This window comes from Scophthalmus maximus, chromosome 7 (genome assembly GCF_022379125.1).
Source record: "Scophthalmus maximus strain ysfricsl-2021 chromosome 7, ASM2237912v1, whole genome shotgun sequence".
Taxonomy (NCBI): Eukaryota; Metazoa; Chordata; class Actinopteri; order Pleuronectiformes; family Scophthalmidae; genus Scophthalmus; species Scophthalmus maximus.
This window is the reverse complement of record NC_061521.1, coordinates 7,395,006-7,409,488: the sequence shown is the minus strand read 5'-3', so window position 1 is coordinate 7,409,488 and position 14,483 is coordinate 7,395,006. Positions and strand designations below refer to the sequence as shown.

The 14,483-nt window shown below is 41.4% G+C and overlaps 2 protein-coding genes across 2 annotated transcripts; both read right to left on the bottom strand.

Annotated features, from left to right (window-relative positions):
• Positions 1–717: 717 nt before the first annotated feature.
• isg20 (interferon stimulated exonuclease gene) lies at positions 718–5,125 on the bottom strand. The gene is made up of 4 exons (XM_035643350.2): positions 4,763–5,125; positions 3,707–4,398; positions 2,686–2,886; positions 718–1,490 (listed from the first exon to the last, which is right to left on the bottom strand). Exons 2-4 carry the CDS (start codon positions 4,262–4,264, stop codon positions 1,290–1,292), a joined length of 960 nt encoding a protein of 319 aa, XP_035499243.1. The 5' UTR covers positions 4,265–4,398; positions 4,763–5,125; the 3' UTR covers positions 718–1,289.
• Positions 5,126–6,902: 1,777 nt separating this feature from the next.
• Positions 6,903–14,483, bottom strand: pdia3 (protein disulfide isomerase family A, member 3). Its single transcript, XM_035643349.2, has 13 exons — positions 14,159–14,483; positions 12,990–13,068; positions 12,767–12,884; positions 12,479–12,586; positions 12,178–12,307; positions 11,914–12,030; positions 10,562–10,687; positions 10,202–10,384; positions 9,154–9,262; positions 8,645–8,773; positions 7,834–7,913; positions 7,600–7,657; positions 6,903–7,498 (listed from the first exon to the last, which is right to left on the bottom strand). Exons 1-13 carry the CDS (start codon positions 14,290–14,292, stop codon positions 7,391–7,393), a joined length of 1,479 nt encoding a protein of 492 aa, XP_035499242.1. The 5' UTR covers positions 14,293–14,483; the 3' UTR covers positions 6,903–7,390.

The following is a 14,483-nucleotide window of genomic DNA, read 5'->3' as shown; positions in this document are numbered from 1 at the left end:
AAGGCTCAACCGATTATCGGCGCCAACATTGACCAATATTATCGGCATCGGCTATTTTTTAATCCATTTGTCGATGACAATTTCATTATAAAATGTGCTACTTTGGCTCTGATGCAGATGCTGTCACTACTCAAAGTACCAGCCATGTTTGTTTGTTCAACTTCATAATAATGCTGCCGACAGATCCCTGCACTTTGTGTGTTAAGGTCTTGTTGCTAGGTTTTGTGAAACAAACATGGTCAAAAGTTGGTGTTAAAAGTTTGTATTATGCTGTATTATGTAGTATTTTTGTTGTGTGCGAGACATTGTTTGCCTTAGGATACAATACAAAGTTCAGAAGATTATTCTAACTATAAAGTGAAATCAAATAAACAATTTTAAACACACGCACGCACGCACGCACGCACACAGAGAGAGAGAGAGAGAGAGAGAGAGAGAGAGAGAGAGAGAGAGAGAGAGAGAGAGAGAGAGAGAGAGAGAGAGAGAGAGAGAGAGAGAGAGAGAGAGAGAGAGAGAGAGAGAGAGAGAGACCTTATATTGCAACTTCTCTCGTTGGAGTCCGACTGGTAAACATCCATCTCTTTCATACACCACAGCCACTTTAGGACCCATGTTTTCTATTGTAAATAACAACTTCACTACTCCCCATGTCCAACAGGTGGATTTTAAGTTTTCAGTGTCGTCACATTCACCAACTGAAATCAATCAAAGTCATTGTTTTATTTTAACATGATGCCATTTTATTAGAAGATTTAAGAGCAGCAACAAGGAGGTAGACAACACTTGATAATTCAAATGTTTTTTTTACATTAAATTTTTTTCCCTTTTCCCTTGTATAGAGAAAAAAAACATCTCAAAAGCTGCAACTTATGCCATTTGTGGATGAGTCTCATTTCCTGTTTTTGGTAAGAATTAACTTTTCAAGTAACAACAGAGACTCTAATAAAACTCAGCACCAAGATTTTTCGATTCTGCAAGCAAATATCTGGTATCACAGCAAAAATATGCTGTTAGGAAGAGCAACCATATTTGACATGTTTGAAAATAATAAGTTAACAAGTGTTTTTTTTTTTCAAGCACGACAGTAGTTTTCCCATAAGTTATACACCACATCTTCTCACATTAAACTATATAGATAATTTCAACTCCCCAGACTTGAAACATCAAACTTGAGTGTTTCATTCAAATTATTTATATTTATCTGAATCTCCTCTGATCGCTAAGAGCATCGCCATTACATTGGCACGTCGAGGCGTTTCCCACTAAATGCTACAGTGAATACCGTCCTCTCATTGGCCGTCAGCCGCGACGTCATCGGGCCAGTACTCGTCCTGCATGTAGTGGCTGGAGGAGGCGAAGCTGGGCTCCTGTGGAGCGTCGTCGTCCCTCAGCTTGCTCTGCAGCTCCCGCTCCCACTCGCCCTCGACCAGCTTGTAGAGGTCGAGGGCGGCCCGGGCGTCCTCCACCGAACAGTGGCCGTTCCTCCCCACCTGGGCAGGGAAACACAGACAGGGTCGGCATGGTTCCCAACAAGAGCACACGATGTTTTTAAAACAATATTAGCGTGGGCTCTCAAGAGCCCGGACAATTTTATCCAGTGACATCAAAGGGTTACGTCTCAAATGAAAAAAAAAACATTTAAAGATAATGTCAGCTTCAAGAGGTTTTGTGTTTAACGAGGTTTCCATGACGACAGCGAGTGTAGTTTACAGTTAATAAATGGCAACAACTGCTCATCCAAACAACTGAAGTCGACACTTCAATCAGTCATCGGCAACACGCGCCGAGTCTGAAGTCCGTTGGATGAGTGATTGTTGAGCAAATCAAAACAGACAGATCCTTCCATTTGTAGGAAAGACATCCAATATTTGGCGTTTGCTTTTTTTAAAAACATGAATAAACATTTTCCCTTACAATTCTCAAAAAAAAAATTATGTGTCTCTTAATTTTGGTGATTACAGAGTTGTGAACAGTAAATGTAATGAAGCAGGGCTCTTTACAGTTAAAAATAAACTCGTCGGTGCTCTCTGGTGGACAAACATCACAAGGACACTTCCTAAATTAAATCACTAGCGTCTTTTGACATTTCTGTTGTGCTTTTCTTATTATTTATCAGCTTACATGTGTGCTGAAACATCTGTTTGGATAATATCAATCAATAACAGTAAGTCAAATGCACCCATTTGTCCTATTGCCTTTTCTTCACCCACATAAGCGGTGCAGACATGAGTTCTCTTTCTCACTTCTCACTCTGATCTACTGATGTTTCTAGTTTGAGAAAAACATTTAGCCAAGGTCTGTGGTTTGATTCTGAGGGACACTAAATCCTTACATCCGCTTGTGTTATAGATTCGTCTATAACATATTTCTGTTATTAAGATCCTTGACACAAAACATAGTCTATTATTGGTAAGAATAACAAATACAGACAATAAAAAACAGAACAGCACGGGTGTATTCAATACCATCGTCTGTTTTTCAAGTCTTCAGATTTAAATGTATTCTCCAGAACTTTGATCATGAACTTGTCTTAGAAAAAAACGTTAATATGCAACACAGCTGTGACTTGGATTCAGTGGCAACCATGTGTTATCATTGGGGATAGAGCCTCTTGTTTCCAGAAGAAATAAAGTTCCATATTAACGATGGACAAAGACCAAATACACCCACGATATCAAGTCTCACCTGTATCCTCCTGTTCAGCAGTTTACAGGCCAAGATCTTGAGCGCCGGGCAGCGTTCGCCTGGAAAACCAGCCAACCGGCTGAGGAGACGCGCGGTGCTCGTGTCCCTGACCATGTGACACGGATGGAGTACGTCCAGCGCGTCAAAGTCGTTGTAGATGGAGTGGCCCACGATCACTTTGCCCTCTAGTATACTTATGATCTACAGGGGAGAGGCAATGCAAGGGCAGAAGATGAACATAAGGTTAAATAAAACGTTAAAGACCCCCTCCAGTCACATTTTTAAGTATATACAAACAATCTGCTATGCCTAATATTTTGTTAACATTATTTACCCCCCAAAAAAGTTAAAAAAAAACAACCTCTGAAATGGGGCTGGAAACCATCCACTCTCTCCCCCTCATTTAGGAATTCTGAGACTAGGATTATTCATGATAGGCAAATAACACAGGCCGCGCTCTCCGCCCACCACAGCTGCTCACGCTCGGTTGATCGGTGGAAGACTGTGCGCAACCAGGTGGCTAGCGGCAACATCAGCGAGATCCGGCAATAAAACTTTCAGGAACTGCTAATGCTAACTGTCTGCTGACCTTTGCACATTTGACAGCGACAGCTGTATTTGTGATGTACCAAATGTAGCTTGCCAGGATTTGTTTGAATTTCAAATTGCAGAGAAGTGCTCAGAAATCTCCTCCTCTAAGAGGATTGTGGAAAAAACAGAAACAGACAAAAACAGAAGAAAAACACTTTTGAGTGGAGCGGGACTTTAACATATTTTCTGCATTGTTTGTTCTGTACAATAAAAGATTTTATATCGGTGAACATAAGTGCTGAAAGGCTCATATGGTCAGGTATTATCGGCCAACCGATATATCCATCGGGTTCTAGTTGTAATGAGTGGTTATCTGAGTTACTGTAGTAACAATGTATTTACAATTACTACCGATTCATTAATTGTACACCAAGTATTCAAAAATGAGTGAGAGTATCTGACGGAGAATCTGAAGTGAAGCTGGCCTCACCTCCTCCCTGGCCTGGACGAAGGGCGTGGCGTTGTGCAGATGATGCCTCCGGATGCCACTCCAGCGGGTCCTGTAGTCCGTGACGGGCAGACACGGTCGGACGTATTTGTCATACAGCACGTGGCCACGATAGTCCAGGATGCTGCAGCGGGCCAGTTCGCTGCAGCGGCCGCCCGGCCCCGTCCCCACCATCTCACAATCCAACGCCACCACCGTGGTCGGGCACGAGCCGAGGCACGGGGAACTTCGACCGCTGACCGGAGGACTGGTCTCCGAGGAGAAACCGCTGTCCACCTCCCAGCGGTCTCTGAGGGCTGTGACTAAGCTGTGGTGGTCAGCGGGTTTGGGTTCAGAGACACAAAGTCCAGGTTTAGATGCGCCAGTGGACCTGCTTTCTAAGTTCAGAGCGCTTTGACTTTCCCGTCTTGTGTCGCTCGATTTTGGTCTCTTCACCAGTTTATTTGTACCCAGTGGTTCTGGGTGGTTGTCCGTTCTTTTCCTCTTGGCATTGGCAATTATCATCTGCCGACATTTCTTTCTAGCTTTTGCATTCTCCATGGCGTGAAGGATGGTGGCTTTCTTTTGTTACACAAATACAGCTAGTTGTTGAGAAGCCCCCCCCCCCCCGCCCCTCAGGGAGACTTTATTCTTTCTTGATGCCTCCGCGATCACCAACCAATGAAACTGGCTTTCTGAAATAAAAAACAAAAAAACATGATGAGAAGATATTAAGACGTATGAGATTTGTTCTTAAAAGGTAGCATCGCATCGTTTGTTGGGGGACTGTCAAATAATTGGGCTAAAATACATACTGACTTTGACATTAAGGTACAGTGTGTGTGTGTGTGTGAGTGTGTGTGTGTGTGTGTGTGTGTGTCAGATTTAAGAAGCAGGTGGCTGGTAGCAACATATTACATCACGCTATAGTAGCTCTGTGTACTACAGGTTGTCATTATTTTCGACATCTATTGGACATAACTATGAAGTATCAAGAATCTCTTTAACTAAATGATCAACCTTATGCTAAAATTGTTGGGTGACAAATCAAGCGTTCACCTTTGACGGAGAGGCACTGCTCCATCTCGCGTTACAAACGCTTGCACGCTGCGATTGCTTGGGTGAGTTGTAAATAAGTCACGTTGAACACTGCCCCCCCCCAACGGATGGAGAATAAGTGGGCACTCGAGTTCCGTGCAGTGTTTATTATGTTGTCGATCAAGAGAAACGTAAAAACGGTCAGATATTCAATGGAGTGCGTCGTCCCCCGTCCTGGTAAACACACACTGACTTTAAGCTAGCTGAAGAAAGCCACGTCGAACAAGTCGCCACACATCATTTCTCAAAGACAGACGTCGCGTAAGATCGTTGACGACAAGACAGAGGTGTGATTTACGGGTAACAACGACACAAGCAAAAGACGCGTTAAGACAAAAAAGAGGTTAAATAATATTTTGTACAATACCTCCTGGTGCTGCACGTGTACAGTGTGAACATGTCTAGGCAAGTCCGCTCAGCTCTCCGTCTGATTGGCTGCTTGCTCTTCTTCGTTCCACTGGGAAGCGTTGGGCTGACGAAGACGTTGCATTGAGTCGCCACCTACAGGCCTAAGTGCGACACTACTACAAGAATCTCATTTAACAACAGCTCAAAGTTGAACACTTCAGAGAACAAACACAATCAAAAAGTTAAAAGGACAAATCACACGTTGTCGACCAAATATTTATCAAAGCTAAGCCACAGCACCAGGACTGGTGGATTAATTTGCAAAAATTAAAAAAATATTGGCTGCATCTTTCACTTGTTGAATCACCAAATAACAATTGAAAAAAAATGTGGGTTTCGCACAATGCCCATAAGCAACAGGTTTACAACACAAATATTAAATAAGTTTGACCTATTTAAAACTGAATTTGAAACCCATAATTTTGCCCCAAAGTCTAATAAATGACAGCAAGTGTTTTACATTAATCTTTAATTGAGTGTGTTGAAGATGAAATAGTGACGACGTGAAGCACAATAACCATTGTACTACATAAACTACAGAAAACAGACTTGGATATGATGAAAACGATTTTCATCATAGTCATCTTCTCATCTCATCTTCAACCGCTTATCCGGGGTCGGGTCGCAGGGGCAGCAGCTTCAGTAGGGGGCCCTAAACTTCCCTTTCCCAGGCCACATTAACAAGCTCTGACTGGGGGATCCCGAGGCATTCCCAGGCCAGTGTGGAGATATAATCTCTCCACCTAGTCCTGGGTCTACCCGAGGTCTCTTCCCATTATTTTCATCATTGTCATTTTTCACAAACTAAACTCAGCTAAATTGATTTTGCTGAAAACAAAATAATATATCAATAATATATCAATTTACTTGTATCCAAAATATTCCAAGCCTATGTTTCCAAATTTCTACTTTTTCTTCTTGTTACATCATTATAAAAATCAATGACTGTCCGAAATCTCTCACTACACACTACATAGATGTATGCCTATACAGTGAGACGTGAAGGAGGGATTAGACAGAACCAAGATCTTTGGTTTTTGGACTGTTGGTTGAACAAGACGTCATCAAAGACTGGGATTTTTTTCCTCTTACCATTCTGACGATATAAAGACCAAATTATGAATAGATTCTTAGAAAGATATTATAGAATTATTAATTGATAATGAAAAAGATCATTGGTTGCAGCCCTACATATCTCAATCATTAAATGAAAATGAGGAACGCAACGCCATTTTTAAACAGGTGTGCTCGAAAAGCCGCAAGTTTGACTTATATTCTATGTTTGGAATATGAATCAGTCTTTAACTGAACTAAATTGTTTCCAATTTTTAATTACTAGATAGCCGTTTCTAAAAAATTTTAACAAAAACACCCCTATAACTCCCACAATGTAACATTTTCCATTTTTCTCTATCTCATAAATTTAATATATTTAGGATCCTGTATTTTTTAAAAAAAAAAAAAGGAAATTCTGGAAACATTTTTCCCAATCAGGCATGATAAAGATCATCAATCAATCAATCATAAACAATGGAAATAATATTTGCATCTCTTTAACTATAGTAATGCAAATAAGGTTTTTAATAAATGAATTTCAGGAATGTAATTACGGGAAGTGTTTGACGTTTGTAAAAGCAGCACTACTTACCTGACAGGACAATAAAACATTAACGAATGAGATCATACAGTTGCCTTTGGTTTTGTGGGCCATTTATTTCATAATCCTTCCAAATGTACAAAAACAAAGACGTGTTACAAAAACAGGAAAAAAAAAAGAAAAAGGAATTCACCATTACCATTATCCCGTGACGACAACAACAAAAACCAAAGCGACAGATGACTGGTGACAAACCAAAGCCAAAGTGCATCAGCCTGAGGTGTAGATATCAGACCAAGGGGAAATAAAAATCTCAATATTTCAAAAAGCTGTCCCCACTTCCCTAAAAATTTGTTTTTGTTTTTAAACATGAGGCAGGCCCTGGCCACCACCTCTCCACCTTCCACAGTTTCCCCAGAGCGGCGGAGGACCTAAGGGGGGGGGGCCGCGTCTTTTTGACTTGGCTTCAGAGCATTCGGTAGTTCACTAAGAGAGTGGAATATAATTTAGTTCTTTCTCTGCATGGATTTCCCCAAACCTCCTCCTGTCCAATGGGGGGGATGTAGAGTTCCTGTTTGGTGCTTTTATAGCTCAATCCTCTTCTTTTTCTTCTTGGCCTCCTCCTGCACCACCACGGGGTTGGAGGCCTCTCTCTTCAGGTAGGAGAGGAAGTCGCTCACTTCACGACCACCCTGGAACGAGAGCGGTGAGACGGGACGTTAATCAGAGAGCACAGAATTCGCTTTCCTTTTTTTTTCTTTTTTACTCATGGTCACTCCCAGGCGATACTCACCTCGTATTTCTTTGGGTTCATCTTACGTCCAGCAGGGGAGAAGAAGATTGTGGGGAATCTGAAAAAAGCAAAAGTTGAGGAGACAAATAAGAATTCATGATGTACAATCAGACAGCAGTGTCCTTTGTCTTCCAAAGTCCTTCTTCCATGCAAACGTTTAATCGCGAAATGTCTGGTGTAATCAGTCATACTTTTGTTTTCACAAATTTTACATTTAAGTGACTTTTGACTCACCCGCTGACTTCATATGGAGATGGCACATCGTTGGCTGTGGCGTCCATCTTGGCAATGACAATGTTGGGATCATCGGCCAGCTTTGGGAGCAGGGGAGAGAAAGTGTTAATTATCCCCTTTGTGTGGATTAGGGCTGAAAGAGTCATCAACAAAAAACTCATTTTACAACTGAAAATGACAAACAACTGCTTCCACAGTGTGAGGATTTGCTGCTTTTCTCCATTTTATTTTATTGCTGTACACTGAATATCTGTGGGTCTGACAAAACAAGACGGGGGCTCTGTGAAGCTGAGGGGGATATTTTTTAGATGAGACAACTAATCGATTCATCCAAAAACAAAATGTCAGATCACTCGATAATTAAAACAATCATTCATTGCAGTGCTAGTGGCCAACTACAGCCTTCATGCTAGTGTAAAGCACTAGCATACGTGTTGTTGGGTTGCTGGACAATTAAATTATTTTACCACCAGCTTCCCTCCACTTTTAACCTCAAAATGTGCTCTTTGGTTAAGGGGTTGCAACGGTATGACAACCGCCTCAGCAAATATCAAGGTTATCACGGTATACGGTATTTCACCATAATTATTATGATCATTTTGCATAAGTTACAAGGACCTTTAAATGAATGAAAACAGAAGGGCTTTTTTGAAAGTATGTGTAAAATGTTCCCATTTTGAAAAAATAAACCAGAAAGCTGGTCACCTCCCATTTCTCAGTTTTTCATCATTTTATTAATTAAACCGGGGATTAACAAACGTTGATGGTATGATAACCCGCACACCGTGGAAATGTATACCGTATCCCTCACCTTCTCTCCCAGCTCGTTGTATTTGGGCTCCAGGCTCTTGCAGTGTCCGCACCACGGGGCGTAAAACTCGATCAGTACATCTTTGCTGTCGTCGTTGACGATGGAGTCGAAGTTTTCTGCCACCAAGACCTGAAGGGAAAGCGGAAAATTTACTCATCATTGATTAGGACCTGGGTTTTTTGGGTTTGAATCATAAGAGCTGTGATTGTTGTGCTCCACTTATCTTGTCCATTCACAACTACTGTAACACACCATCTTTGCAGGCTCTCTAAACTGTCAAATTTGTCAAATATTAGTTTCTGTAGCCAGACAAAATTTAGACAAATTTAACCCAAGCCCAGGGAAGTGGGAGCAAAACACAAACTGGCTGTTTATTTTCCTTAAGCCTATAAATTCCCATCGGTTTGTCAGCAGGTGTGCTAGTGTTACACATCAAGTAGGAAAAATAAAGGGGTCACACCGCACAAATTCAGAAGAAATTAAAACTTTGTCTGGATGCTTCATATCACCTTGACAGGTCCGTCGTTGTCCTCTGGGATGGGCTCGGATTTGAGATAGCGCTTCAACGTGCCATCAAAGTAGTCCTGCAGGAAACGCTCCAGAGTTTTTCCATCACGACTGTTGGAAGAACAGAGAAAAGAGACTTGAGTCGTCAGGAAAAAATTATTATTCAAGTTTATGCTTGTGGTGAACACAACAATTCAGACTTTAGGAAAGTAATTTGTCATCACACAAAATTAAATGTTTGTCTGGTGGTCACTTATTCCACACACATTGTGGTACATTGTGTAACATTTACCTGGAGGGTTGGTTACGCGTCTGGTTCAATTTCTAACAGCACAGTTAAATGTTAAAGAAAAAAAAAAAAGATCCACCGATAAATATTCAAAACATGTTTACTCAATGAGAAGGTAGTTATAATTTCAGGGGATTATTTAATTTCAAAACTGTAAAGGTGCGTATGGAAGAAAAAGTTGTTTTGTTCCTGTCTGTGGTGTCACATTATGGAACAGCTTGAATGAAGAAGTTAAGCAATGTCCAAATATTAAACAATTTAAAAAGAGACATAAGGAAATAATTCTCACAGGGTACATGGATGAAGGTGTTAGATTAGGACTGTTTGTTTATGGTTTATTCATTTAGGTTGTTATTTGCAACATGTAGACATGTAAGCTATCTATTTTGTGTAAGATTATTATTTTTTGTAGTACCTTTTTGTTTTCTTTTATATGTTCGAAATAAATTCTCAATCAATCAATCAATGGTGATTGTGACCCCAACATTGTTATTCAGCTAAACTCAAATGTCAAAATGACATCAACATTATCAAGGCTTTCCAAACACAGAGCAGCACCTCCTCACCATGGTAAATGATTTCCACAGTGACACCTCATGGAAAAACAACTTTTAAAGTCAACTAGGTGGTGAAATAGAGGATGTGTGTTTAATTGAATTAGTAGAGTGTGTAATGTGTGTAGCATGTGTGGTAAATGTTCTTGTTTGACGTGCAATTGTGGCAAACAATTAAAAAAAAAAAAGACAAGTGTCGTGACTTACGAGAATTCCTCGGCCATGACGTATTTGTCTCCCTTGGTGGTGCGGATGGCCACCAGGGGCAACTCCCCCGAGCTGCCGTCCAGGCCGAACTCGGACACGTCGTGGCTGAACATGTTCTTGTTGGCCACGGCGAAGTTCAGCTTCTTTCCCTGATCCAGAAAACTCTTCGCCACCTTCATCACCCTGTAAAATTATCGATTTGGTTCCGCTTTAAAAGGTCACGCGGTCCGAAATGAAAGATGAAAGTAGCATCTCATAACGGAGGTAGAGTATTTCAGGATTTCAGAAATCATCTGAGATTTGAGCTCAACAAGGGAGCTGAGATAACTACTATTCAGGTGCAGGTTTAGAAACACCCACCTGTTCCTCCAGTAGTTTGAGCCCTTGGGGTTTTTGTTGTAGTCAACGTCATAATAAGCCACCAACAGGTCTTTGCTCTTCAGCTGGTCTTTGTTGTCGTCTGTCATGTGGGGGCAAATCCCAAAGCTGAATAAGAAAGTAAGAATGATAAACCAATCACGGACAAACACACAAGTAACACAGATGATTGTCAGGAGGGCAAGATGTTTAACCTATGAAGTTATGTTTGGTACTACTTATTCATAACTTACTCTGATCTTTCTTTCTACTGTTTAATCTGTATCATTACATTTTACTTAGTTTGAGTTCTACTTTACATTTTCATCCTTTAAGATTGAGTTTGTGTTTTTTCTTTATATTGTCATGTGTTTCTTTCACATGTTGTAAATGCATTCAGATGTAAAACACGGGCAAGATGCTTTACAAATGCACATTCCTCGCTTTAATATCCAGTGTTCCGATCGGATCACACTGTTCACATTAGAGGTCCGACCTTTGTCCCATGACCGTCAGCGGGGCCAAAAACACCACATGTAGAGGAGACGTGTGTACAACAACTGTAATCTCTTTTGTTTAAATTGTATCTACAGGTGTTTAGAACATGCAAGCAAAAACAACATTATGCCCTTGAATTAACAAAACAAAAACAACTGCACTGGTTTACTCCAGAGTAAAAACGCAAAAAGAAACACTGGCAAGTGAACAATCTCTATTCTATCAACCATTGAACTGATACTTACAACGGAGGAAAATAAGGAATTCAAGTCAACACACATTTAGTGTGCCCTCTGCTATTGGACATTAAATTAAAATGAGCATAACAGGAACACAGGAAATAGCCAGTGAGCCTTCACACCTACAGCCTCCAGCAAAAGCAATTTGTTGTTATGAACTTTAGAGACTTTTCTGGTAAAAGGAAAAAGGCTAGCTGTGCCATTTGTTGCAAATCAATGGTTTTTCATTATACAGCATTACACATGGGGTCCTCATCTGTAGAATATCTATCTGTGTTGTTTACTCTGATACGAGTGGTGTTCTCTGCCTTAGTGCCGGATCCACAATTTTGAAAAGACAGAACAGAAACTCCAGTATTTGCTCATTAAACATTTAGCCATACTGTCAGAACCGGACGAGAGCAGAGTCTGTTTGCGAAGGAAAACTCAGCACGACACAAGGTCCTGTTGGCACTCCGCCATGTGTGCAAACGTATTCTGATAATATGCTAGATGGTTATTTTACCACAGCCAACAACTCTTAACTACCATGAGCATATTGTGCGTTACCAATAAAAAGGGTTAATCTCTGCTGCCCAACTGGTGCACCCGTTTCTGAATGAGAAGACCAACACTCACATGTTATCCTGAATGAACTTCTTGATCTTGATGCTGGTGAATGTTCCCTCTGTGTATTTGACGGAGCTGTCTTCAAACTTGTTGTTAAGGCGTGGTGGGCGGAACAGGACGACTCCTCTGCGAACCAACAAAGGAATGGTCAGTTTAATCCTGAGCAGCCGCATTAGGAGAAGCTGTGCTACGGATGTGACGTCCTATCAGGTCCGCAAGAGAGACAGTTATTTATGGCAGAGGACTGGACCGACTGCAGAAAGAGCTACTCACTCTCCGTCGATGCCTTGGCTCTGGAGGAGCGCCTCGGAGTTGGTGTGGGCGAAGCGATAGTTGTCCCTCAGGGCGCTGGCTGCCTTCAGGAACTCTGCCTGTGATGTGCTCTCGTCAGGAGCAAAGAACCCTGGGAACAAAAGAGGAATCTCATTGAGACCAGCATGCACACACCCTCATATGTACTAGCTACAGACAATGTTTACCCAAACAGGGTTCAAGTAAGAATATCATTATATTACTGCTGAGTTACTGAGATTAAGTGGTTAAAAAAATTTCAAATATTCAAACTTCAACTCACCAACAACACTTGCGTCTTGTTCAGCAACATACTTGTCAAAGTCTGCCTCAGCCTTGAGCTCCACAGAAGCTGGGCCAGCCTGCTTCTTTAGGAAGCTGACAATCCCGTCTACAGAGGAAAAGATGGGAGCAGAGAAATGATGCAGACAGAAGAAAGGAGAGGAAGGAAGGGAAAAAAAAGATGACCACGAGATGACAGGCAAAAATCAGATATATGCAATATTTATTTTGAAATGTGAGGTATACCAAAAAAAATAAATAACAAGAAACAAACACCAGGGCCAAATACCTGCTGTTCTGGGTCCATCGTAGGGTCCAGAGTCTTCTCCGTCCCTGAAGATCTTCAGGGTTGGGTAGCCACTAACACCGTATTTGCTGCATACGTTGCTGCTGGATGTGCAGTCAACCTAAGACGAGAGAAAACATTTTATTTCTGAATGGTACAGAGAGGTCTAGAGTGCAGAAAGCCACACTGAAGTGGACAAAGTTAACTGAGCTGCATTATGCAATACCTTGGCTATAGGGACGATGCCTTTCAGCCGTGTGGCGGCCGCCTCATACTCAGGTGCTAGCCGCTTACAGTGGCCACACCTAATGGACAGAGGGCATGGATCAGTCGAACAGGAAAACAACTTACACAACTAGACAGAGATCCTGAGGGAGAGCTCATGATTTCACATTATGTAACTGAAAACCAGAGGTAATTCAACAGGGTTTGGGATATACAAGTAACAAACAATACAAGTTGTGTTAATTGGTGATGTGATTCACAAATTTGACCATTTATAAGCATGAGTTTATGGAGGGGGAAAGGGGCTGATGGCATTTTAACTCTGATTTTTTCTGTTTATGCTATTTATAGTGTAGAAAAAATGTAATAAATAAAATGTGGCATACTAATAAAGCTGCAACTAATTTGCAATTAAATTGTAGATTAATCTGTTGAATTTTTTTTCTCATAATTAATCCAATAGCCTAACACCAAACCCTAAAATTTCAGAAAATGATAAAAAAAATACCAACTATAATTTCACTTCAAAGGCCCAACAGCCGGAACTCCAAACCCTATTCAGTTTTTTTAGAAATGATTGCAAAAAAAAAAAAAGTTTGGCACTGTAGGCTCACTTCACAGTTACTCACGACCAATCACAAATGGCCACCAAAACTTCCCTGGCCAATCAGAGCGTTACAACAAAGAACAGAAACGCCCCCAACTTCCTTATAGCCTTAATTCACACGTATGTTCTATTTAAACCGATTCAGAGCAATTACAAAAAAACAAAGGCCTCGCATCATTGTGTTATGGTTTACACATTCGTTAATAGTCAAATTGAGACTGACTGTGATACACTACTATTCTTTAAAACACCTGCCAATGTAGCAGATACGCTTACGCTGTTACGTTTTTGGCTAACATGCTAACGTTGGTGGCTAGCGAATAAACCACAAACAATTACACTCCAACGACTCATGATATCATATCGTAATCATATGAGAAACTGTCAGGAGGTATTATAAGGTTGCACGGCGACCAGTGCTTTGGGGGGGAACAGATGAACATTTACAGTGCATTAGGTTCCCCAAGAGAACAGTCAGCTAGCCGAACGGTTAACCACGAAGCAAGTTAGCTCATTTAACAGAGTTGCTTTGGTTGCTCTGCACCAAACGTGACAAGACTCACCATGGGGCAAAGAATTCCACAAGAATGAGATCGTGGACTCCGATCTTGCTTTCGAAATCGTCATCCGTGTACTCCAGCACATCACTGGCCCGGGTGCACCCGGCGAGGGCGGCCAAGAAGATCAGTCTCAACATCGCACACCGCGTTAACTTAAAAACAAGCCTCCTTCACTTTCTGCTATAACAGAAGGAAAAACAAAAAAAACGTAGCACGATGTGTCTGCGGCACCGTCCTTCTTCGGCTCTATTCGGCGATGTGAAAGCCAAGGCGGGTTCCCCGGACAGTGCCAAGCGCGCAGACGGGTCGGTAAGAGAAAGAGAAAGAG

Coding starts and splice junctions, on each gene's coding strand:
- isg20 (XM_035643350.2), bottom strand. CDS start 4,264: ATGGAGAATGCAAAAGCTAGAAAGAAATGTCGGCAGATGATAATTGCC. Junction 2,887..3,706: donor TCGTCCAGGCCAGGGAGGAG/GTGAGGCCAGCT, acceptor TCTCCCCTGTAG/ATCATAAGTATACTAGAGGG. Junction 1,491..2,685: donor TGCTGAACAGGAGGATACAG/GTGAGACTTGAT, acceptor TTCCCTGCCCAG/GTGGGGAGGAACGGCCACTG.
- pdia3 (XM_035643349.2), bottom strand. CDS start 14,292: ATGTTGAGACTGATCTTCTTGGCCGCCCTCGCCGGGTGCACCCGGGCC. Junction 10,688..11,913: donor AAGTTCATTCAGGATAACAT/GTGAGTGTTGGT, acceptor TTTCTTATTCAG/CTTTGGGATTTGCCCCCACA. Junction 10,385..10,561: donor TCAAACTACTGGAGGAACAG/GTGGGTGTTTCT, acceptor ATAATTTTACAG/GGTGATGAAGGTGGCGAAGA.